Source organism: Sminthopsis crassicaudata, chromosome 6, assembly GCF_048593235.1.
Source record: "Sminthopsis crassicaudata isolate SCR6 chromosome 6, ASM4859323v1, whole genome shotgun sequence".
NCBI classification, from domain to species: domain Eukaryota; kingdom Metazoa; phylum Chordata; class Mammalia; order Dasyuromorphia; family Dasyuridae; genus Sminthopsis; species Sminthopsis crassicaudata.
The window spans coordinates 237229795-237253533 of NC_133622.1; the positions used below are offsets into that span (position 1 = coordinate 237229795).

At 34.8% G+C, this 23739-nt stretch overlaps 2 protein-coding genes across 2 annotated transcripts; both read right to left on the bottom strand.

Annotated features, from left to right (window-relative positions):
• Nucleotides 1-683: 683 nt before the first annotated feature.
• LOC141547372 (vomeronasal type-1 receptor 1-like) lies at nt 684-1580 on the bottom strand. Its single transcript, XM_074275816.1, has one exon. The coding sequence runs from the start codon at nt 1578-1580 to the stop codon at nt 684-686; it is 897 nt and encodes a 298-aa protein (XP_074131917.1).
• Nucleotides 1581-21487: 19907 nt separating this feature from the next.
• On the bottom strand, nt 21488-22384 carry LOC141547373 (vomeronasal type-1 receptor 1-like). The gene has a single exon (XM_074275817.1). It carries the CDS (start codon nt 22382-22384, stop codon nt 21488-21490), a length of 897 nt encoding a protein of 298 aa, XP_074131918.1.
• Nucleotides 22385-23739: the final 1355 nt, after the last annotated feature.

Below are 23739 nucleotides of genomic sequence, written 5' to 3' on the forward strand. Positions count from 1 at the left end.
TTATTATGTTTGTTGGTATCTGTTATTTTCTTTCACTGCTGACAGCTCTAATTTATTTTTACTAGCTATTTTGCCTTGTTACTACTTTAGCAATCTTTCCTCCAAGATTTACTCCCTTTTTATCTTACTCCTACTCTGCTCCTCATTCTTTATCCAATTTGCATAGTCTACACACCTTATAACATCCCCATCTATGTCCTCCATCCTATTCCATGCTCCTCTTATTTCTTCATAAAATTAAATCCTTTTTATATTCTTTTGGATATATTTTGTTCCCTCTAATGCATTCTTCCTGTGAATAGAATTTCAGTACCATTAGCTGTCTTCCCACATAATTCCTCTAGGCCAGAGGGGTTTACAATTCCTACTGGCCAAATATCCACTCTGATACATACATACATACAAACATTCATATATACATATATATATAATACACACATACATACATATACATATATACATATATTCAATCTGCTCTAGTTGTGAGGAGGGCTACAGTTCTGCTCCCAGTCTTGAATATTTTTTCATGCTCTACATTCACTCTGAGCTACTCTAGTTTGTGCAAGAAATCAAGAGAACTTGGAACTTTTAGAATTACTATGCCATCTTCCCAGAATCCTCTGTACATATTCTGCATGGATAGGCATTACATGATAAGGGAGATTCAGTAACTTTTCAAACTATTAACAACCACAAGAATTGGGCATCTGCTTATTAATGCTGACGAGAATAAATGGGCTGACTGTTGGATAACAAAGAGAGAGAAGCGCTGAGGTATGTATCATCCACATGTTTATGGATTTAAAATACAACATACAGAATATACAAATGGGACTGAATGTATTAAACAAAACAAAGGTGGCCACTAGGAGCAGGATAGCTTGGGTTGCCCTCGTTTCAGGGGGTATTTTTGTGGAGGTGCTCTTACTATGTATGTGATTAACATTTCTCCTGTGTCTATATAGGATTAAGACCATATGGACACTAGAAGCAGTCATGAGAACTGCAAAGAAAGCATCATGGACAAATGTTATAATTTCAAATTTTATATGATTATTATTATACACGTCTAGAGCTCTATACCCAGTGCTGCATCCATCTTTACTGACTGTGCTGTTCTTTGGACTATCATGACGTAGAAATAGAAGCATATGGATTATTAGATGGAAGATCCAGCATAGAACAATGCATCTAATGATGGTCTTTGGTGCTTTAATTTTCAGCTGTGCCCATAAGGAGTTGTTGGGACTAATAGTAATGGCCTGGAAGACACTCAAGAGGCAGGTGCTGTTTAAGGAGAGACCCCGGGTTAGTATCTGCATATATGTAATGATTTTAATCCCAGTCCTGCCCAGGACACATTTTACCTTCCAAAGCCTTGTTATGGTAGGTATTCCCACAAAGAGAAGTACCATGACATTGGAAAAGGCTAACTGGATGATAAGTACATTTTTAGGTCTTACTGTATGAGCAGTCAGGAAAGTAAAGCTGTTTAGGATGAGGAGAGTTAAGTTCCCCAGGAATCCAATTCCAGTTAGTTGCAGGTAGGCTATCCCCAGAATGTCATCCAAGGTCAGCATTCTTTACCTCATGAAGATGATTTGCTACTAGTCTCAAGGAGACCTATGGGTAAAAACATGAAAATATGCTTGTTACATACTATGATTTGCCCACTGAAATTCCATGATTTCCAGTATAAATATGCAGTGTAAATGATTTCCAGAGTGATAAGATTTACCCAAAGAATCATGAACAGCAAGAAGGAGAATAAGAATCTCAACCCTTTCTATGTAACTCTGAAGTCCTTTTTCCAGCTCAGTTTGGTGCTGCTTGGATAATATTGTTGTTCCCGGAGGGCAGAGCACTTCTTCAGCCCCATACAAAGCATTATTTTTAATGTAAGAAGAAACTAAATCATATGTATTATAAAACTCCACCAGGATTGGGGAACATGCTGAGGTAGGAGAAAATACCTTAAGACCATCTTATTTAGGAGGAAGAAATGAAGATTCAAAGAACTCTCAGTTTGCACATCAGTGCTGATTTCTGAAATGGCAGACTCTGCATTTGGGGACAGGGACAGGAGAGCCCGCATCCTCAATCAGTGCTATTTGCATCATTTTATTTTGTCCCATTATCTCAAAGGAGAGAAGCATGTTGGGCCACATTAAGAAAAGGTAATGGATCAGAACAGGGAAAAGGTGAGAATAGGAGCCAAGGATCTTTACTGTGGTAGTGCTTTCCCAATCCAGTGAGAAATTGCAGATTCTGAACATGCCAGATTAAGTCATTAGACAGGAGGCAATTCCTGTGCTCATTAACAGATCTCGGTTTATATGCCAAACGTGCTCAAGACAGAGACAGAAGAAGGAACACTATCTCCTTCCCATCTTCTTCCAATGTAACCAATGCCTGCCCTATATGTACCTAGGGATACTTTTTGGACAAAATATTTCAGCGTCAGAATTTCTTGTCCATTAATTTCATACTGACCTTTGACTCAGTTAAGGTCGAAATTTCTTAAGCAATTGTCACAACCCCATTTGGTTCCTGGTAGCTGAATGTTCATGAAATTATGAATTGTTATCACTGAATGTTGGATTTTATACTTAATTTTTATACCTCCACATATGGATATGCATTGAAATTTCTCAGGTGAAAGATTAAAAGTGGGAACCATTTAAGAAGCCCTGCCTTAAGTGAAGCCCAGAGCAGGAAGGGTTGAGAAATATTCAGCCAGCACTGGAGCAAGTTCAATGCCAGTTCTAGGTGGTATTTGATGCCTTATTCCTTTTTTTGTGATGGGAAGTGTTATTTTTTGGATTAGTGCATAAAGATACAGGAATATTAGGTTGATTTTCCTTGAATCACTCAGTCTCTTACACTTTTCCTTATAACTATGCCCTGGCTTGCCCAGCTTCCTTCAGATCTTAGGCAAAGTCTTATAATTTTCTGAAGCATATGCCAGTTAGCCATTATCTAAACATCTCTTTTATGTATATCATGTGCCTCCTCCTCTGTCCTTCTTTCTCTCTAGTGTCTCTGTCTCTTTCTCTTTCTGCCTCTTCCCTGCATTTGCAGGTTTTTGCATGTTCAGGATCCCATAATCTTTGAACTTCTTGAAGCAGGCAGTGCTTTTGCCTTTCTTTACCTCCTCTCACTCACCACTGGGACGGGACCATTGCTACTTTGCTTTTTGAGTGGCTGACTTTCACTTAGCTCATTCAGTAAGATTTTAAGCTAGGCTGTTGAGCATCTAATCATTGATTCTCTTCTGTTGTAGAGATCTCTGTCTCAGGTCCTGAGGCACAGTCACTTACCTGGTCGGTCTTTGTCAATACAGCAGAAAGCAGAACAGCAGCAATTCGTGTTGAAGCAGGAAAACATGCCTGTCTGACTGTGTGGGTCTCATATAGGGGATGGTCAGGGATGCAGTTATTATGCTGGCTGTGTCTGAGCTCATCTTTCCATCAGGGCTGCAATTATCATGTCATCTGCAGAGAAATGGTGCTGTTTGCCTGGGTTAACTGGGACCCATTTAAAAGAAAATGAACTTTTATCCCAAGTGTTTACATTATTTAGATTATTGATTGCTTAAAGTCTCTAGTGTAGCATCAATGAGCAGGTGGGGAGAAGGGAAGCAATGGAGGCCTGTCAAGTGACTCGCAGGAAGATGCAATAAGAACATATGAGCCAGAGCATTGTGCACCTAATTGATCTTCAGCTCTGGTTATAGATACGTCTCTCTTTTATAATTGATACCATTGGGCCTGTCTTTTAGGACTGTCCCAATAAGCTCCCAATTTTCTATTCTGTCTAATTGAAAAGAAATTAAAAGTCTAGTGTAGCCCCAGAAAAAATGAGGGCTAATTCCACATTAGGAACTGATGATCACCTCTGGTCAAAATTACCTCAACTTCCATCTCTTACAGAAAAGGAGGATCAATATTTGGAACAAAACTCATGGAATACCCTGTGATTTGAGGGCTTAGGTCAGAACATCACACTTCTTTTCTCAAATTCTTTTCCTATGTGAGCAGACTTAAACTTCTATATATTTCCCCCCTCTAGTCTGCTCTTATTGGGACAGAAGTGTGATGTTCTGACCCACCTCCTCATTCCACAGGGTAATTCATTTGTTCCAAGTGTTGGTCTTCCTTTTCTGTAGGGGATAGAAGACCTAACTTTTAATTCTACAATTTCTTTTTTTCAATTAATTTTATAATTATAATTTTTGACTGCACATATGCATGGGTACTTTTTTCACATTATCCCTTGTACTCACTTCTTAACCGAATTTTCCCCTCTCTTCCTCTACACCCTCCTGTAGATAACCGGCAATGTTAAATGTGTTACAGTATATCTTAGATATAATATATATGTGCAAAACTGAATTTCTTGTTGCATGCTAAGAATGGGATTCAGAAGGTAAAAGTAAACTGGGTAGAAAGACAATAGTGTCAACAGTTTACAATTAATTCCCAGTATTCCTTCTCTGGGTGTAGCTGATTTTGTCCATCATTGATCAATTGGAACTGAATTAGACCTCATACAGTATTGTTGTTGAAATGTATAATGATCTCCTAGTTCTGCTCATTTTACTCAGCATCAGTTCATGAAAGTCTCTCCAAACCTCTCTGTATTCATCCTACTGGTCATTTCTTACAGAGCAATAATATTCCATAACCTTCAGATACTATAATTTACCCAACCATTCTCCAATTGATGGGCATCCTTTCTTTTTACAGTCTCTAGCCACTACAAAAAGAGCTGCCACAAACATTTTGGCACATACAGGTCCCTTTCCCTTCTTTAGTATTTCTTTGTGATATAAGCCCAGTAGTAGCACTGCTGGATCAAAGGGTATGCACAGTTTGATAACTTTTTGGGCCTAGTTCTAAATTGCTCTCCAGAATGGTTGTATTCTTTCACAACTCCACCAACAATGCATCAGTGTCTCAGTTTTCCCACAGCCCCTCCAACAGTCATCATTATTTTTTCCTGTCATGTTACCCAATCTTACAGGTATGTATTGTTATTTCATAGTTGTCTTAATTTTCATTTCTCTGATTAATAGTGATTTGGAACACTCTTTTATATGAATAGAAATAGTTTCAATTTCATCATCTGAGAATTGTCTGTTCATATCCTTTGACCATTTATCAATTGGAGAATGGTTTGATTTCTTAAAAATTAGAATCAGTTCTCTATATATTTTGGAAATGAAGCCTTTATAAGAACCTTTAACTGTAAAAATATTTTCCCAATTTGTTACTTCACTTCTAATCTTGTTTGCATTAGTTTTGTTTGTACAATAGCTTTTTAATTTGATGTAATAAAAATTTTCTATTTTGTGATCAATAATGATCTCTAGTTCTCCTTTGGTCACAAATTCCTTCGTCCTCCACAAGTCTGAGAGGTAAACTATCCTATGTTCTTCTAATCTATTTATGATCTCATTCTTTATGTCTAAATCATCTACAATTTCTTTATTTTATTTATTTTTTTTTTCTTTCTTTTTTTTTTTTTTTTAATTTTTTATTTTATTTTATAATTATAACATTTTTCGAAAGTACATATGCATGGGTAATTTTTTACAACATTATCCCTTGCACTTACTTCTATTCAGATTTTTTCCCTTCCTCCCCCAACCCCCTCCCCCAGATGGCAAGCAGTCTTATATATGTTAAATATATTACAGTATATTCTAGATACAATATATGTGTGTAGAACCGAATTTTTTGTTGCACAGGAAGAATTGGATTCAGAAGGTAAAAATAACAGTTTACACTCATTTCCCAGTGTTCCTTTTCTGGATGTAGCTGGTTCTGTCCATCATTAATCAATTGGAATTGGATTAGTTCTTCTCTATGTTGAAGAAATCCACTTCCATCAGCATACATCCTCGTACAGTATCATTGTTGAAGTGTACAATGATCTTCTGGTTCTGCTCGTTTCACTCAGCATCAGTTGATGTAAGTCTCTCCAAGCCTCTCTGTATTTCTCCTGTTGGTCATTTCTTATAGAACAATAATATTCCATAACATTCATATACCATAGTTTACCCAACCATTCTCCAATTGATGGACATCCATTCATCTTCCAGCTTCTAGCCACTATGAAAAGGGCTGCCACAAACATTTTGGCACATACAGGACCCTTTCCCTTCTCTAGTAGTTCCTTGGGGTATAAGCCCAGTAGTAGTATGGCTGGGTCAAAGGGTATGCACATTTTGATAACTTTTTGCGCATAATTCCAGATTGCTCTCCAGAATGGTTGGATTCTTTCACAACTCCACCAACAATGCATCAGTGTCCCAGTTTTCCCACAGCCCCTCCAACATTCATCGTTATTTGTTCCTGTCATCTTAGCCAATCTGACAGGTGTGTAATGATACCTCAGAGTTGTCTTAATTTGCATTTCTCTGATCAATAGTGATTTGGAACACTCTTTCATATGAGTGGAAATAGTTTTAATTTCATCATCTGAAAATTGTCTGTTCATATCCTTTGACCATTTATCAATTGGAGAATGGCTTGATTTCTTATAAATTAAAGTCAATTCTCTGTATATTTTGGAGATGAGGCCTTTATCAGAACCTTGAACTGTAAAAATGTTTTCCCAATTTGTTACTTCCCTTCTAATCTTGTTTGCATTAGTTTTGTTTGTGCAGAAACTTTTTAATTTGGTGTATTCAAAATGTTCTATTTTGTGATCAATAATGGTCTCTAGTTCTCCCTTGGACACAAACTCCTTCCTCCTCCACAAGTCTGAGAGGTAAACCATCCCATGTTCCTCCAATTTATTTATGATTTCGTTCTTTATGCCTAAATCTTGGACCCATTTTGATCTAATCTTAGTATGTGGTGTTAAATGTGGGTCCATGCCTAGTTTCTGCCATACTAATTTCCAGTTTTCCCAGCAGTTTTTGTCAAATAATGAATTCTTATCCCAAAATTTGGGATCTTTGGGTTTGTCAAAGATTAGATTGCTATTTTTATTCACTATCTTGTCCTGTGAACCTAACCTATGCCACTGATCAACTAGTCTATTTCTTAGCCAATACCAAATGGTTTTGGTGACTGTTGCTTTATAATATAGCTTTAAATCAGGTACACAGACCACCTTCCTCTGACTTTTTTTTCATTAGTTCCCTTGCAATTCTCGACCTTTTATTCTTCCATATGAATTTTGTTGTTATTTTTTCTAGGTCATTAAAATAGTTTCTTGGGAGTCTGATTGGTATAGCACTAAATAAATAGATTAGTTTGGGGAGTATTGTCATCTTTATTATATTCGCTCGGCCTATCCAAGAACATTGAATGTCTTTCCAATTATTTAAATCTGACTTTATTTTTGTGGCAAGTATTTTGTAATTTTGCTCATATAATTCCTGACTCTCCTTTGGTAGATATATTCCCAAATATTTGATACTATCGACTGTTATTTTGAATGGAATTTCTCTTTGTATCTCTTGCTGTTGGATTGTGTTGGTAATGTATAAAAATCCTGAGGATTTATGTGGATTTATTTTGTATCCTGCGACTTTGCTAAAATTCTGAATTATTTCTAATAGCTTTTTAGCAGAGTCTTTGGGGTTCTCTAAGTATACCATCATGTCATCTGCGAAAAGTGACAATTTGATTTCTTCATTTCCTACTCTAATTCCTTGGATCTCTTTCTCGGCTCTTATTGCCAAGGCTAGAGTTTCTAGTACTATATTGAATAGTAATGGTGATAGTGGGCAACCTTGTTTCACTCCTGATCTTACAGGGAAAGGTTTTAGTTTATCACCATTACATATGATGTTTACTGTAGGTTTTAAATATATGCTCCTTATTATTTTAAGGAATAGTCCATTTATTCCTATACTCTCAAGCGTTTTTAGTAGGAATGGATGTTGGATTTTATCAAATGCCTTTTCTGCATCTATTGAGATGATCATATGGTTTTTATTAATTTGATTATTAATATGGTCAATTATACTAATAGTTTTCCTAATATTAAACCAGCCCTGCATTCCTGGTATAAATCCCACTTGGTCATAGTGTATTATCCTGGGGATGATTTTCGGAAGTCTATTTGCTAATATCTTATTTAAGATTTTAGCATCAATATTCATTAAGGAAATTGGTCTATAGTTTTCTTTCTCAGTTTTCGATCTACCTGGTTTAGGTATCAGTACCATGTCTGTGTCATAGAAGGAATTTGGTAGGACTCCTTCAATCCCTATTTTTTCAAATAGTTTACATAGCATTGGATTTAGTTGTTCTTTAAATGTTTGGTAGAATTCACCTGTAAATCCATCTGGTCCTGGGGACTTTTTCTTAGGAAGTTGGTTAATAGCTTGGTCTATTTCTTTTTCTGAGATGGGACTATTTAGACTACTTACTTCTTCCTCTGTTAATCTGGGCAAGCTATATTTTTGAAGGTATTCTTCCATTTCATTTAAGTTATCGAATTTATCGGCATAAAGTTGAGCAAAGTAGCTCCTAACAATTGTTCTAATTTCCTCTTCATTAGTGGTGAGTTCACCCTTTTCATTTTCAAGACTATCAATTTGCTTTTTCTCTTTCCTTTTTTTAATCAGGTTTACTAAGGGTTTGTCTATTTTGTTGGTTTTTTCATAAAACCAACTCTTAGTTTTATTAATTAATTCAATAGTTTTTTTGCTTTCAATTTTATTAATCTCACCTTTTATTTTTTGAATTTCAAGTTTTGTGTTTGTCTGGGGGTTTTTAATTTGTTCCTTTTCTAGCAATTTTAGTTGTAAACCCAATTCGTTGGCCCTCTCTTTCTCTCTTTTATGCAGGTAGGCCTGTAGAGATATAAAACTTCCCCTAATTACTGCTTTGGCTGTATCCCACACATTTTGGTATGATGTCTCATTATTGTCATTTTCTTGGGTGAAGTTATTAATTATGTCTATGATTTGCTGTTTTACCCAATCATTCTTTAGTATAAGATTATTTATTTTCCAATTATTTTTTGGTCTATTTTCCCCTGGCTTTTTATTAAATGTTATTTTGATTGCATTATGGTCTGAAAAGGATGCATTTACTATTTCTGCCTTACTGCATTTGATTTTGAGGTTTTTATGCCCTAGTATATGATCAATTTTTGTATAGGTTCCATGAACTGCTGAGAAGAAAGTATATTCCTTTCTGTCTCCATTTAGCTTTCGCCAAAGATCTATCATATCAAACTTTTCTAGTATTCTATTTACCTCTTTGACTTCTTTCTTATTTATTTTGTGGTTTGATTTATCTAATTCTGAGAGTGCAAGGTTGAGATCTCCCGCTATTATAGTTTGGCTATCTATTTCCTCTTGCAGCTCTCTTAATTTCTCTTTTAAGAATTTAGATGCTGCACCACTTGGTGCATACATGTTTAATATTGATACTGCTTCACTATTGATGCTTCCCTTTAGCAGGATATAATGCCCTTCCTTATCTCTTTTAATTAGATCAATTTTTGTTTTTGCTTGATCTGAGATGAGGATGGCTACTCCTGCTTTTTTGGTTTTGCCTGAAGCATAATAGATTCTGCTCCACCCTTTTACTTTTAGTTTGAATGTCTCATCCTGTTTCAGGTGTGTTTCCTGTAAACAACATATAGTAGGATTCTGACTTTTAATCCAGTCTGCTAACTGCTTCCTCTTTATGAGGCAGTTTGCCCATTCACATTTATGGTTAGAAGGACTAATTCTATATTGCTTGCCATCCTATTAACCCCTGCTTATGCTTTTCCCCTTTCCTTCCCTTTTACCCTCCTATCCAGTATTAAACTGGTAAACACCACTTGCTTTTCACAGCCCTCCCTTTTGTGGATCCCTCCCCCACCTTAAAGATCCTCCCCTTATTTTACCCCTTTTCCTAGAAATTACTGTATTCCCTTCCCCTTAGCTTACTCCTTCCCTTTCACTTTTCAATGAAGTGGAAGAAGTTTCACCATAAATCGAATATGTCTATTGATACACGCTATGTTCATCTCCCTCCTTTCTTTCTCTCAGATATAATAGGTTACCTTTGCCTCTTCATGAGATGTAGTACCACCACTTTATACTTTTTTATGATATAATCTCCTTTCCACCTCTAGTTTCTAAGACAAATTGTACATATGTTCTTTACATATTTTTTTGACAGAAATATAGTTCTCAAGATTTCTTTTTATCTTTTTTAGAAGTCTCTTGAGTTCTGTATTTGAAGATCAAACCTCTTATGTAGGTCTGGTTTTTTCATCAAAAATAGATGGAATTCATTTATTTCGTTAAATGTCCATCTTCTTCCCTGGAAAACGATGCTCATTCTTGCTGGGTAAGTTATTCTTGGCTGCATACCAAGTTCCTTAGCCTTTCGGAATATCATGTTCCAGGCCCTGCGTTCTTTTAATGTGGACGCTGCTAGATCCTGAGTTATCCTTATTGTGGATCCTCCATATCTGAATTGTTTTTTTCTAGCAGCTTCCAATATCTTTTCCTTTGTCTGATGGTTCTTGAACTTGGCCACTATATTTCTTGGCGTTTTGATTTTAGGGTCCCTTTCAGTAGGTGATCGATGAATTTTCTCAATGTCTATTTTACCCTCTGTTTCCAAAACGTCTGGGCAGTTCTCTTTGATAATTTCCTCGAAAATGGTGTCCAAGCTCTTTTTTTTCCTCCCATTTTTCAGGGAGTCCGATTATTCTCAAATTGTCTCTCCTGGATCTGTTTTCCAGGTCTGTTGTCTTTCTGGTAAGGTACTTGACAGTCTTTTCAATTGTTTCATTTCTCTGGTTTTGCTTGACTCCCTCTTGGTTTCTCCTTGAGTCATTCATTTCTACTTGTTCCAGTCTAATTTTCAATGATGTATTTTCTTCACTCACTTTTTTTATATCTCTTTGTAATTGTCCAATTGAGTTTTTATCTTCTATGGAATTTTTTTCCATTTTATCCATTTTATTTTTTAGAGAGCTGATTTCTTTTTCCAGCTCTCTAATCCTGTTTTCCTTGGAGTTGTTTACCTTTTCCAGCTCACTAATCCTGTTTTCCTTGGAGTTGTTTACCTTTTCCAGCTCACTAATCTTGTTTCTCAATGATTTGATTTCTTTATCCACTCTGTCTTTGAATGCATGGGATGACTTCTCCAGGCTCTCTTGCCAAGCTTCCCTTTCCTTTTCCCATTTCTCTTCCAGCTCTCTTGTGAGAGCCTTTTTGATTTCCTCTATGAGGTTCTTTTGTATTGAGGAGCAGCTCATATCCCTCCCAGGGGATACATCTGGGGACAGTCTGTTCCTAGTCTCCTCAGCATTTGAAGTCTGCTCCCTCTCCACACAGAAGCTGTCAATGGTTAGAGCCCTTTTGAATTTTTTGTTCATTTTGTCAGAGCAGGAATCAAAGAAAACAAACTGACAAGAGAAACAATTGGTCTGTTTTGCGGGGGATAGGGCTGGATGTTATTAATGGGCTTCCTCTACAGACTGGGGGCAGGGCAGCAGAGAGCCACTAACAGAACAGCAATGACTGTACTGAGTCTGCGCTCTGAGGCTCTGAGAACGCACTGAGTCAGTCCAGGTGGGGGTTGGGGGTGGCCGGGCTCTGAGATACGCTGGCTTTCTGGGGTTTTAATCTTCACCTCCTGTGTTTACACCCTCTCCCCTGCTCCTGGCTTGCTGCCAAGACGGAGCATCCACACTGGGGCAAAAGCCCTTTCGCAGAAACAGCAGAGATCACACCCCTCCCCCTCCGGTCTGAGCTGTGTGGGCTGCCTGTCTTGCTCTGGCTGTCTGCCCTCAGTCTGCGCCCAGTCTGATTGACCCTCCCCCGAACAAACACAGACCTTTTCTGGCGACTTTCAAGGATGTCTTCTCTTGGTGATAATTTGTGGATTTCTTTCTGGGTCAAGCATTAAGTCAGAGGCTTGTCATGAAGTAAGTTCTGAGAGAAAACGAGGAGCTCAAGCAGCTGTCTGCCTCCACGCCGCCATCTTGGCCGGAAGTCTCTACAATTTCTTTATTACCAGCACCTATTTTTCTTTCCCACCTCACCACATAATGAGCCTAACCTTCATTTTGAAATGATAAATAACTACTTGTCTTCCATGTACAGGAACAGTGATATTCCTTGCTGATCTAAGTTTCTAATATTCTATTTATCCTTGCCTCTTTTTCTTTCTCAATCAAATATATTAATTCCCACTATGTATCAGACATTGGGTTCACATATGGTGATGATGACCAAAATGAAAATGAAATTTCTGTTCTCAAATATTTTGGGTTTTTTTGGTAAAGTGTAAGAGTTTATGTGTGTGTGTGTGTGTGTGTGTGTGTGTGTGTGTATATACATATATATATGTATCTGTGTGTATATATAACACAATTACAAAATACTTCTTTTTTGTTTTGTTTTATTTTCTTTTTTTATTTTTATCACCTTGCTTTATGAATTATATTGGGAGAGAAAAATTAGAACAATATGGAAGAAAACCATGAAAGAGATAAAAAAAACAGAAAAAAGAAGTGAAAAGAGTATGTGTTGATTTAATATTAATGTTCCTTATTTCTTTTTCTGGGTTCAGATGGAATTTTCTGAATTGCTTTGAAGCACTGAACCACTGAGAAGATTGAAGTCTTTCATAGTGGATCTTTGCACATTCTTGCTGTTATTGTATATAATGTATTCTTGGTTCTGCTGGTTTCACTCAGTATTAATTTGTGTCAGTCCTTCTAGGCTTTCTAACATTGGCTTGTTCATCACTTTGTATAGAATAATAATATTTCATTACTTACATATATCACAAGTTGTCCAGCCATTCCCCAGTGGATGCATTTCTACTCACTTACTGATTGTTTACTCCCCCCCCCCCAAAAAAAAAAAAAAAAAAAAGAGCTGCTACAACCAGTTTTGCATGTGTGGGACTTTTTCCTCCTTTATGATTTCCATGGAGTAGTTATCTAGTAATGGAACTGCTGAGTGAAAGGGTATGCACATTATTATATTCCTTTGGCTTAATTCCAAATTGTTTTCCAAATTGGTTGAATCACTTCACAACTCCTCCAACAATGCATTAGTGATCCAATTTTCCCATATCACCTCCAACACTTATCATCTTTTCCTGTTATCTTAGTTAAACTGAGAGGTATGAGGAGGTACTTTAGAGTTGTTATCCTTTGCTTTTTAGAGAAATGCAATTAATTATTATTGATTTAGAGCATTTTTTTCATATAAGTATAGCGGGCTTTAAATTTGTCATTTGAATATTGTTCATATCCTCTGTAAATTGAGGAATGGCATTTATTCTGATAAATTTGACACAATTCTTTTTACATTTTAGAAATGAGTTCTTTTAAAAAACCCTAGCTGTTAAGTATTTTCCCCAGCTCTTTAGTTACCTTTTAATTTTTTTCTGTTTCATTTTGTTTGTGCATTTTTAATTTAATGTAAATAAAGTTGTCCATTTTGTCTTGTACAATGTTCTCTATTTCTTATTTGTTCATAACTTCTCCCTTCTTTAAAGATCCAATGGGTACATTACCTCTTGTTCTCCTAATGGTTTAAGGCTTCATCGTTTATACCCAAATCATGTACCCATTTTGACCTTATTTTGATGTAGGGTGTGCAGTGTAGTTCTATGCTGAGTTCCTGATTTATTATTTTCTAGTTTTCCCGCAATTTTTGTCAAATAGTGAGTTCTCATTATAGAAGATGGAGTTTAAGCGTTTATCAAACACTTGATTCCTATAGGAATTTTATTCATGTGTTCTGTACATGTAATCTATTTCACTGATCTGGCACTATATTTCTTAGCCAGTACCAAAAGGATTTGATGGTGTTGCTGTATGATATGGTTTTAGGTTTGGTTCTGCTAAGCTACCATCCTTCATATTTTTTTTTCCATTAATTCCCTTAATATCCTTGATTTTTGCTCTTCCAGATGAATCTTGTTATTATTTTTTTCTATCTAGAAAATAATGTTTTGGCAGTTTGATGGATATTGCAGTGAACAAGTAAATCGATTTTGGTAGATTTGCCATTTGTATCATATTAACTCAGCATACCAATGAGCAATATATATTTTTTCCAGTTGTGTACTTCTGACTTAACTGTGTGCAAAGAATTTTCTAATTATGTTCATATAGTTCTTAAATGTGTCTTGACAGGTAGACACCCACATATCTTATTTGGACAATAGTAATTCCAAATCGAATTTCTCTTGTATCTCTATCTGGTGGGCTTTGTCAGTAATATATAGAAAAGCTGATGATTTGTTCGTTTATTTTATATTCTATAACTCTGCTAAAGTTGTGAATTGTTTCTATTAGGTTTTTGGATGCTGTTATTGGATTCCAAACAAAAGTTTGCCTATTTTATTGAATTTTTAAAATAAAATCAACTCTTAGTTTCATTTATGAGTTCTCTAGTTTTTTAGTTTCTGTTTTATTAATTTAGCCTTGGAGTTTCAGAATTTCTAATTTGGTATTTAATTGGGGTTTTTTAATTTGTTCTTTTTCTAGAGGTTTTAGGTACATATCCAATTCTTTGATCTTCTCTTTATGTTTTATTCAGGTACTAATTATTAATACAAAATTTCCTCTAAACACTTCTTGGGCTACATCCCATAGTTTCAGGTGTGTTGCCTCATTATTGTCATTGTCTCAGATGAAATTGAGGATTGTTTCTGTGATTTGTTGTGTGACCCATCATTATTTTGAATTAGATTATGTAAATTCTCATCCATTTTTAGTCTATCTTTCTCTGCCCTTTTATAGAATATAATTTTTATTGTACTGTGTTTGTAAAGCAAACCTTTTCTGTTTCTTCCTTTTCAGATTTATATGTCCTAATACATGGTGCATAATGGCCCTAATACATGGTCGATCTTTTGTAGGTACCATGTAGTACCAAGAAAACACTTGAATTCCTTTGATGTCTCTATTCAATTTTCTCTATAGGTCTATTATATCTAGGTTTTCTAGCACCTTATTAATGTGCCTGGTTTCTTTCTCATTGTTTATTTTGTGGTTAGATTTGCATGCTTCTGAGAGGGGAAGTTGTTGTCTATTTCTCCCTGTAACTGCCTTAATATCTTCTCTAGATATCTAAATGCTCTACCACTTGGTGCATATACATTTAATATAATTAATTCTTCATTGTTTAATGAACCCTTTAACAAGAGGTGCTTTGCTTTCTTATCTTTTAGTTATATCTGTTTTTACTTTTACTGTATTTGAGATTATAGTTCCTAATGCTACTTTTTAATTTCCATTGAAGAACAATAATAAATTTAATTTCAGCCTTAAACTTTACTCTGTATCTCTCTGTCAAATGTGTTTTTTGTAAACATGTTCTAGCATTCCCTTTTTTAATCTACTCTAGTGTTTCTTCAGTTTCATGAGAAAGTTCATCCCATTCACAGTTGTGATTACCAGCTCTGTATTTCCCTTCATCCGATTTTCAACACTTTCTATAGTTTTATTTTCTCTTAGCATTTTTGCAACTATCACATCCCTATCTTATCTCCTATCACTCTCCCCCTCTTGTCTTAGTTTTTTTTTTTACTAACCCAGCCTAATACTTTATCTATTACTCTCTTCCCTTCTCTTCCCTTTCTTCCCTCTTGTTTCTGTCCTCCATTCTATGCAACCCCTCCCTTTTCTTCTTTCTTTCTCTTCCTCATTTATAGGTTTACATACATTTCTTTATCCAGCTGAATGATTAAGTTATTCCCTCTTAAAACCAAAAGTGGAACAGGGAAATCACTATGAACCACTATATAGAATTCCCAATACCCCTATTTTTGTCCACTAGCATTTTTATTTCCTTCAAATGCTAATGGTACGTTATTTCAATGCCTGATTTTTTTTGTACAGAAAAAATAACTGTTTGGAATGCATACATATATTGTATATAATTTATACTTTAACATATGTAACATGTATTGGTCAACCTGCCATCTAGGAGAAGGGCGTGGGTAGAAGGAGGGGAAAAATTGGAACAAAAAGCTTGACAATTGTCAGTGTTGTAAAATTACCCATGCATATATCTTGTAAATAAAAAGCTATAATAGTAATAAAAAGTAAAAAATAAAAAAAATAATGAAATATATATATGCATATATAGAAATTATATATATATGCATATATATAGAAATTATATATATATGAAATATATATATATGATATATTATTATATATATATGCATATATATAGAAATTATATATATATATGCATATATATATATATATATATATATATATATATATATATATATATATATATATATATATATATATATATATATATATATATATATATATATATATAACAAACAGACAATGCTAATCCCCTTCCCTCTTTTTCATTGATTGTAATAGGTCTTTTGTACCTGTTAATGTGATCTAATTTGTTCCATTAATCCTCCCCTGTCCTCTTTTAGTACAGACCTTTGCCATCCATTAATATCTTTCTTTGATATCACATCAGAGTCCATTCAGAAGTATACCTTCTGTCCATGTGAGGTCCCCCACTGTCTGCTCTAGGAATAGATATAGTTCTCAAGAGTTACAGATCCCATTTTCTTACCTAGGGATGTAAATAGTTTAACCTTTAAATTATTGATTTGTATATATATATATGTATATATATATATATGTGTGTGTGTATGTATGCATATATAAATTATGTATATATATATGTATATACATATACATATATATGTGTATGTAATATTCTTAACTAAAGTGTAATGGTCTCTGGGAGCAGGTTTCTTGGGGAGCTTCTGGAGGCAGCCTTAGTTTCAGTTCAGAGGAATAATCACCTCAAATTCAGCCAGTAGTTAAAGTCCAAATCCTTTATTTTCTCTTTCCAAGTATTGTCTCCTTCCTTCGGCCCAGTTAGCTTTCTTAAGGGCCTATCTCTTTTCTTGGTTCTTACCTCTAGTCCTTTGCCTCTGCCATCTTCTGCCTCTAGCTCCCTCCAAATGTCTCCAGCCAGCACAAAGGCCGAATATGGAATGACTCTGTCTCTGCCTCTGAGAGTGGGCTTCTGTGTCTGGCCCTGAGAGCTTCTCGCTTATATGCTATGCACTGATTATGCACAAGTCATTATATCACAAGGAAATCATTATTTGTTTAGAATTAAATCCATTCTAAACTAGATTTAAACATTGTCTCCTCAATTTCACTTAGTGCCTTGTTTAAAGTTTTGGCCTATAACATCTCTTTGTAGGATCAGATCAATCATACTGAACCGTGCTAAATTAGACAATTATTGTCTCTATCAATTCCACTTTCTTAGTACCCTGTAAGAATCCTAACATATATGCATATATAAATTGTATGTGTGTGTGTGAGGAGGTATGGATATGGATGTGTGGTTAGTGCTTACTCTTCCCCTAAAGCTCAGATATCATTCTGGAATTGGAGATGTGGAGAGATGTACCAAATATGAATTTTTTTCCATTTTCAATTTTTCAAATATAAGTAGAGATAGTTTTCAACATTCATTTTTAGAAATTTTGAGTTCCAATTTTTTTCTCTTTTCCCCCTCCTCAAGAGATCAAACACTCTATTACATGTATGTATGTATGTATATATATATACATATACATATACATATATATTTATGTAAAATCAGTATTTTTGTGTTGTCTCTTTTTACATTTCTTTTCTTTTTTATTCTAGCATTTTATTTTCAAAATATATGCATGGATAATTTTTGACATTCAGGACTACAAAACCTTGTGTTCAAATACTTTCCTTCCCCTCTCTCCCCGAGTTCGCAATTGATCTAATATATGTTAAATATGGGCTATTCTTCTACACATATTTCCACAAATATGATGCTGCACAAGAAAAATCAGATCCAAAAGGAAAAAATTGCTAACTCATTTTCTTAAATGGGGTTGAATATCTTCAGCTATTTAATAACCTTAAGCAGAATGATGGTTTCACTGGTACTCAGTTAATGTGAAATAAAACACTTTTCTGCAACTTCCAGGGAGAGATCCTTGAAAAAGTAACTCCACACAGGGTGGCTTCCTTCAGTTTTGTAAAAATGATGATTACTTCAAATTGCCATTTGGAGCACATGGTAAATATTTAGCTTTGTGTCTCTCTATACACAAGTGAACATCTCTGAGCTGGCCATTCCTAGCATTGTTTTTTGAGATGTTCAGAATTCTCACAATCTTCATACACTATTGCATGGCCATCTTTTCTTCACCTGTGAAAATATCATCCAACCTTTGAAGACTTAGCAACATTGGGTTTTTGGAATACATCACTTTGATCAAGAACTATGCTTTCAAAGGGAAGAGACATTTGTGATTTCTGATCATGTCAGCATTATAAACTTATTCTCTGGTTTTTAGAACTGTGAATTTGTCCTCCAATACTCCTCCTCCCTTGCTTTATCCATCCTTTTCCCCAAGTTTGCTTTCTGTATTACCATGTGCTCATGAAAAGAGCTGGGTGAAATTTTAGATAATATGATGACAGAGTTTAATGCAATTTTTTCTGTTATCTTATCTGTAGCCTTCAAATTAAATGGCAACTATATTGTGCTTTCTGAATCCACTTTCTCTATCATTCTCACCAGTGCTTCTGAGGAATCTTTAAGAATTTTCTCAAATATCTGAATCAAATTCTCTTACCTCCCAGTCAAGCATTTTGGTGATTTAAAAATGGAGGCCAGTTGTGGAGAGTTTCTTTTCCCTACCTCCTGTAATGTGATTGTATTCATATTTAGTCCATCACATTCTCTTTCTTCATTCCAGTTCTCTTTTAAAATTTTGTTTATTTGAAAGTTAAATTCTAAATAAAAAAGAAAAATACAGAAAAGAAACAATATATTTTCATGTTTATAGCACAGCATGACATGATTCAAAATATGAAACAATAAATACAATTTTGAAGAAAATATGCAACAAATAGTTCATATTATGTACAGATTGATTCAATTTTCCTTTGCTTATTTGTAAGTTTTATTTGTTCCTGTACAGTTTTTGCATTCATCTATTTTCCCTTCCTTCTTTGCTCTACTTTCAGAAGAATTCAATTTAATGTAGACATGTTTATATATACATATACTATATATATACATATATTCAGATATCAATAATCATCACACATATAATATATACATTCATATTCATCTATGAGAGGCTGTTCCATGCTTGTTTCTACTCTTTTTTTTGCAGTTGCATCATAACATCGTTCATAAATACAAGTCTTTTTTATTTTCTTAAATCCACTAACTCATCATCATTTGCTACGACATAGCAATCTTCCAAAACTATTCAATATAGTTTTTTAAATACTCTCAAGCAATATTGAACAATCATTTAGAGTTCTCTGATTTTTTTTCATAAATCTATTTTTGCTTTAACTTTATCTGAGATCAATGATCATTTACCCTTACGTTTTTCCTAATAAATTGTACTTTTAATCATTATTTTTTCTTTGTTTGTGTCTCTTATTTCCTATCACTCACAATTCCTGTCCTTTCCTTCTACCTTCAGTCTTGATTCACTATATGTTATCTTTTCCCACTCACCTTTTCTCTTGCTCTTTATCCAATTTCTGTTAATATACACACCTGTCTATACTATGCCATTCACTGTGGAATATTCTCTTATTCTCTCTCCTTCTTTATAAATTAAAAAAATTGTAACTTTTAGATACACACACACACACACACATGCTGTATTATTCCTTCTTTTACCTATTCTTACTGGGAATATAGAAGCCTTCCTCCCTTATCTAAATATTCTGCAACATTTTTTTTTTCTAGTACCTTCTTCATATAACATAAGTAATTTTAGGAAAAAAACATTTTTCCTAAATTGCTTTTTAGAAACACATCTTATGTAAACCTCTCTTCTGGCTTCACTCCTTTATAAGAAGACATGTGTATGTTTATCTGTATGAATGTGTGTATATATAGGTATCAATATATATATGTAGCCAGGGAATATTAAGGAGATGACCTTCCCTCCTCCCCAAGTAGAAAGAATGGGATGTCTCTCACAGATTTCTAGATTTTCAGGAGTCTCAGGGACAGAATCTTTGCCATATGCACTGCAGAACAAAAAAGATTCAAAATATGAAATAATATAATTTGAAGAAATCTTATAGAATAAATACTATGTATTATATTCAGAGGGGATCATCTTTTCTTTGCTTACTTTTTTGGTTTTTGTACTTTTTGTGCATTTTTTATTTTCTTCTTCTCTCCAAGCTTTTCTACCCCTCCATGTCCCCCAAGCGATCTATAATTAAGCAAACATTTATTGATATATATATATATATATATATATATATATATATATATATATATATATATACATATATATATAATATATATGCATATATATAGACATATATAGGTACACATCCATTTAAATAGATCCTTATATTCATAGACATAAATGCATTCGTAGACATTTCTGTAATGCCACTCTAAGCTTGTTTGTCCTGTGTCTCTGAACATGATTAACATCATCCTTTATAAATCTGACACTTTCAATATTTTTCTAAATTCACCAAGATATCATTTTGCTACAACTTAGCCCTATAGTATCAAGCTATTTTAAGCAATCTAAAACAATATTGGTCAATATAGTTTACCTATAGCACAATTTCCTGATTTTTCTCTTTTGAATAAACCTATTTTAGCTTTAATTGTGACTTAAATTAATGCTTACTATCCTCCCTTTTTTGGTAATTAATTCTGCTGATCATTATTATGTTTGTTTGCATCTGTTATTTTCTTTCACTGCTGACAGCTCTAATTTATTTTTACTAGCTATTTTGCCTTGTTACTACTTTAACAATCTTTCCTCCAAGATTTACTCCCTTTTTATCTTACTCCTACTCTGCTCCTCATTCTTTATCCAATTTGCATAGTCTACACACCTTATAACATCCCCATCTATGTCCTCCATCCTATTCCATGCTCCTCTTATTTCTTGATCAATTTAAATCCTTTTTATATTCTTTTGGATATATTTTGTTCCCTCTAATGCATTCTTCCTGTGAATAGAATTTCAGTACCATTAGCTATCTTCCCACATAATTCCTCTAGGCCAGAGGAGTTTACAATTCCTACTGGCCAAATATCCACTCTGATACATACATACATACAAACATTCATATATACATATATATAATACACACATACATACATATACCTATATATACACATATATACACATATACATATACACACACACATATATATATGTATATGTATATATATATATATGTATAAGTATATATATATATATATATATTCAATCTGCTCTAGTTGTGAGGAGGGCTACAGTTCTGCTCCCAGTCTTGAATGTTTTTTTCATGCTCTACATTCACTCTGAGCTACTCTAGTTTGTGCAAGAAATCAGGAGAACTTGGAACTTTTTGAATTACTATGCCATCTTCCCAGAATCCTCTGTACATATTCTGCGTGGATAGGCATTACATGATAAGGGAGATTCAGTAACTTTTCAAACTATTAACAACCACAAGAATTGGGCATAGGCTTATTAATGCTGACGAGTATAAATGGGCTGACTGTTGGATAACAAAGAGAGAGAAGCGCTGAGGTATGTATCATCCACATGTTTATGGATTTAAAATACAACATACAGATTATACAAATGGGACTGAATGTATTAAACAAAACAAAGGTGGCCACTAGGAGCAGGATAGCTTGGGTTGCCCTCGTTTCAGGGGATATTTTTGTGGAGGTGCTCTTACTATGTATGTGATTAACATTTCTCCTGTGTCTATATAGGATTAAGACCATATGGACACTAGAAGCAGTCATGAGACCTGCAAAGAAAGCATCATGGACAAATGTTATAATTTCAAATTTTATATGATTATTATTATACACATCTAGAGCTCTATACCCAGTGCTGCATCCATCTTTACTGACTGTGCTGTTCTTTGGACTATCATGACGTAGAAATAGAAGCATATGGATTATTAGATGGAAGATCCAGCATAGAACAGTGCATCTAATGATGCTCTTTGGTGCTTTAATTTTCACTTGTGCCCATAAGGAGTTGTTGGGACTAATAGTAATGGCTTGGAAGACACTCAAGAGGCAGGTGCTGTTTAAGGAGAGACCCCGGGTTAGTATCTGCATATATGTTATGATTTTAATCCCAGTCCTGTCCAGGACACATTTTACCTTCCAAAGCCTTGTTATGGTAGGTATTCCTCTAAAGAGAAGTACCATGGCATTGGAAAAGGCCAACTGGATGATAAGTACATTTTTGGGTCTTACTGTATGAGCAGTGAGGAAATTAAAGCTGTTTAGGATGAGGAGAGTTAAGTTACCCAGGAATCCAGTTCCAGTTAGTTGCAGGTAGGCTATCCCCAGAATTTCATCCAAGGTCAGCATTCTTTACCTCATGAAGATGATTTGCTGCTAGTCTCAAGAAGACCTATGGGTAAAAACATGAAAATATGCTTGTGACATACTGTGATTTTCCCACTGAAATTCCATGATTTCTAGTATGAAAATGAAGTGTAAATGATTTCCAGAGTGATAAGATTTACCCAAAGAATCATGAACAGCAAGAAAGAGAATAAGAATCTCAACCCTTGTTGTCTAACTCTGAAGTCTTTTTTCCAGCTCAATTTGATGCTGCTTGGATAATATTGTTGTTCCTGGAGGGCAGAGCACTTCTTCAGCCCCATACAAAGCATTATTTTTAATGTAAGAAGGAACTAAATCACATGTGTTATTAAACTCAACTAGGATCAGGGAGCATGCTGAGGTAGGGAAAAATACCTTGAGACCATCTTATTTAGGAGGAAGAAATGAAGATTGAAAGAACTCTCAGTTTGCACATCAGTGTTGATTTCTGAAATGGCAGACTTTGCGTTTTGGGACAGGGACAGGAGAGCCCGCATCCTCAATCAGTGCTATTTGCATCATTTTATTTTGTCCCATTCTTTCAATATAGTGAAGCATGTTGGGCCACATTAAGGAAAGGTAATGGATCAGGGCAGGGAACAGATGAGAACAGAAGCCAAGAGTCTTCATTTTCATAGTGCTTTCCCAATCCACTGAGAAATTGCAGATTCTGAATATGCCAGGTTAGGTCATTAGAGAGGAGCCAATTCCTTATATGACAAACATGCTATTTCTCAAACAGAGACCGAAGAAGGAATACTACCTCCTTCCCATGTTCTTCCAAAGTAACCAATACTTGCCATATATGTGCCTATGGATACTTTTATGACAAAATATTCCAGCATCAGAATTTCTTGTCTATTAATTTCATACGGATCTATATCTTTGACTCAGTTAAGGTAAAAAATTCTTAAGCAATTGTCACAACCCCATTTGGATCCTAGTAACTGAATAAGAGTCATGAAATTATTAATTGTTTTGAGTGAATGTTGGATTTTATACTTAATTTGTATACCTCCACATATGGATAAGCATAAAAATTTCTCAGGTGAAAGGGGTCAAAAGTGGAAAACATTTAAGAAGTCCTGCCTCAAGTGACGCCCAAAGCAGGAAGAGTGGAGAAATATTTAGGCAGCACTGGAGCAGGTTCAATGCCAGTTCTACATGGCATTTGATAGCTTATTCCTTTTCCTTATGATGGGAAGTGTTATTTTTTGTATTACTGCATAAAGATACAGGAATATTACGTTGATTTTCCTTGAATCACTCAATCTCTTACACTTTTCCTTATACCTGTGTCCTGGCTTGCCCAGCTTCCTTCAGATCTTAGCCAAAGT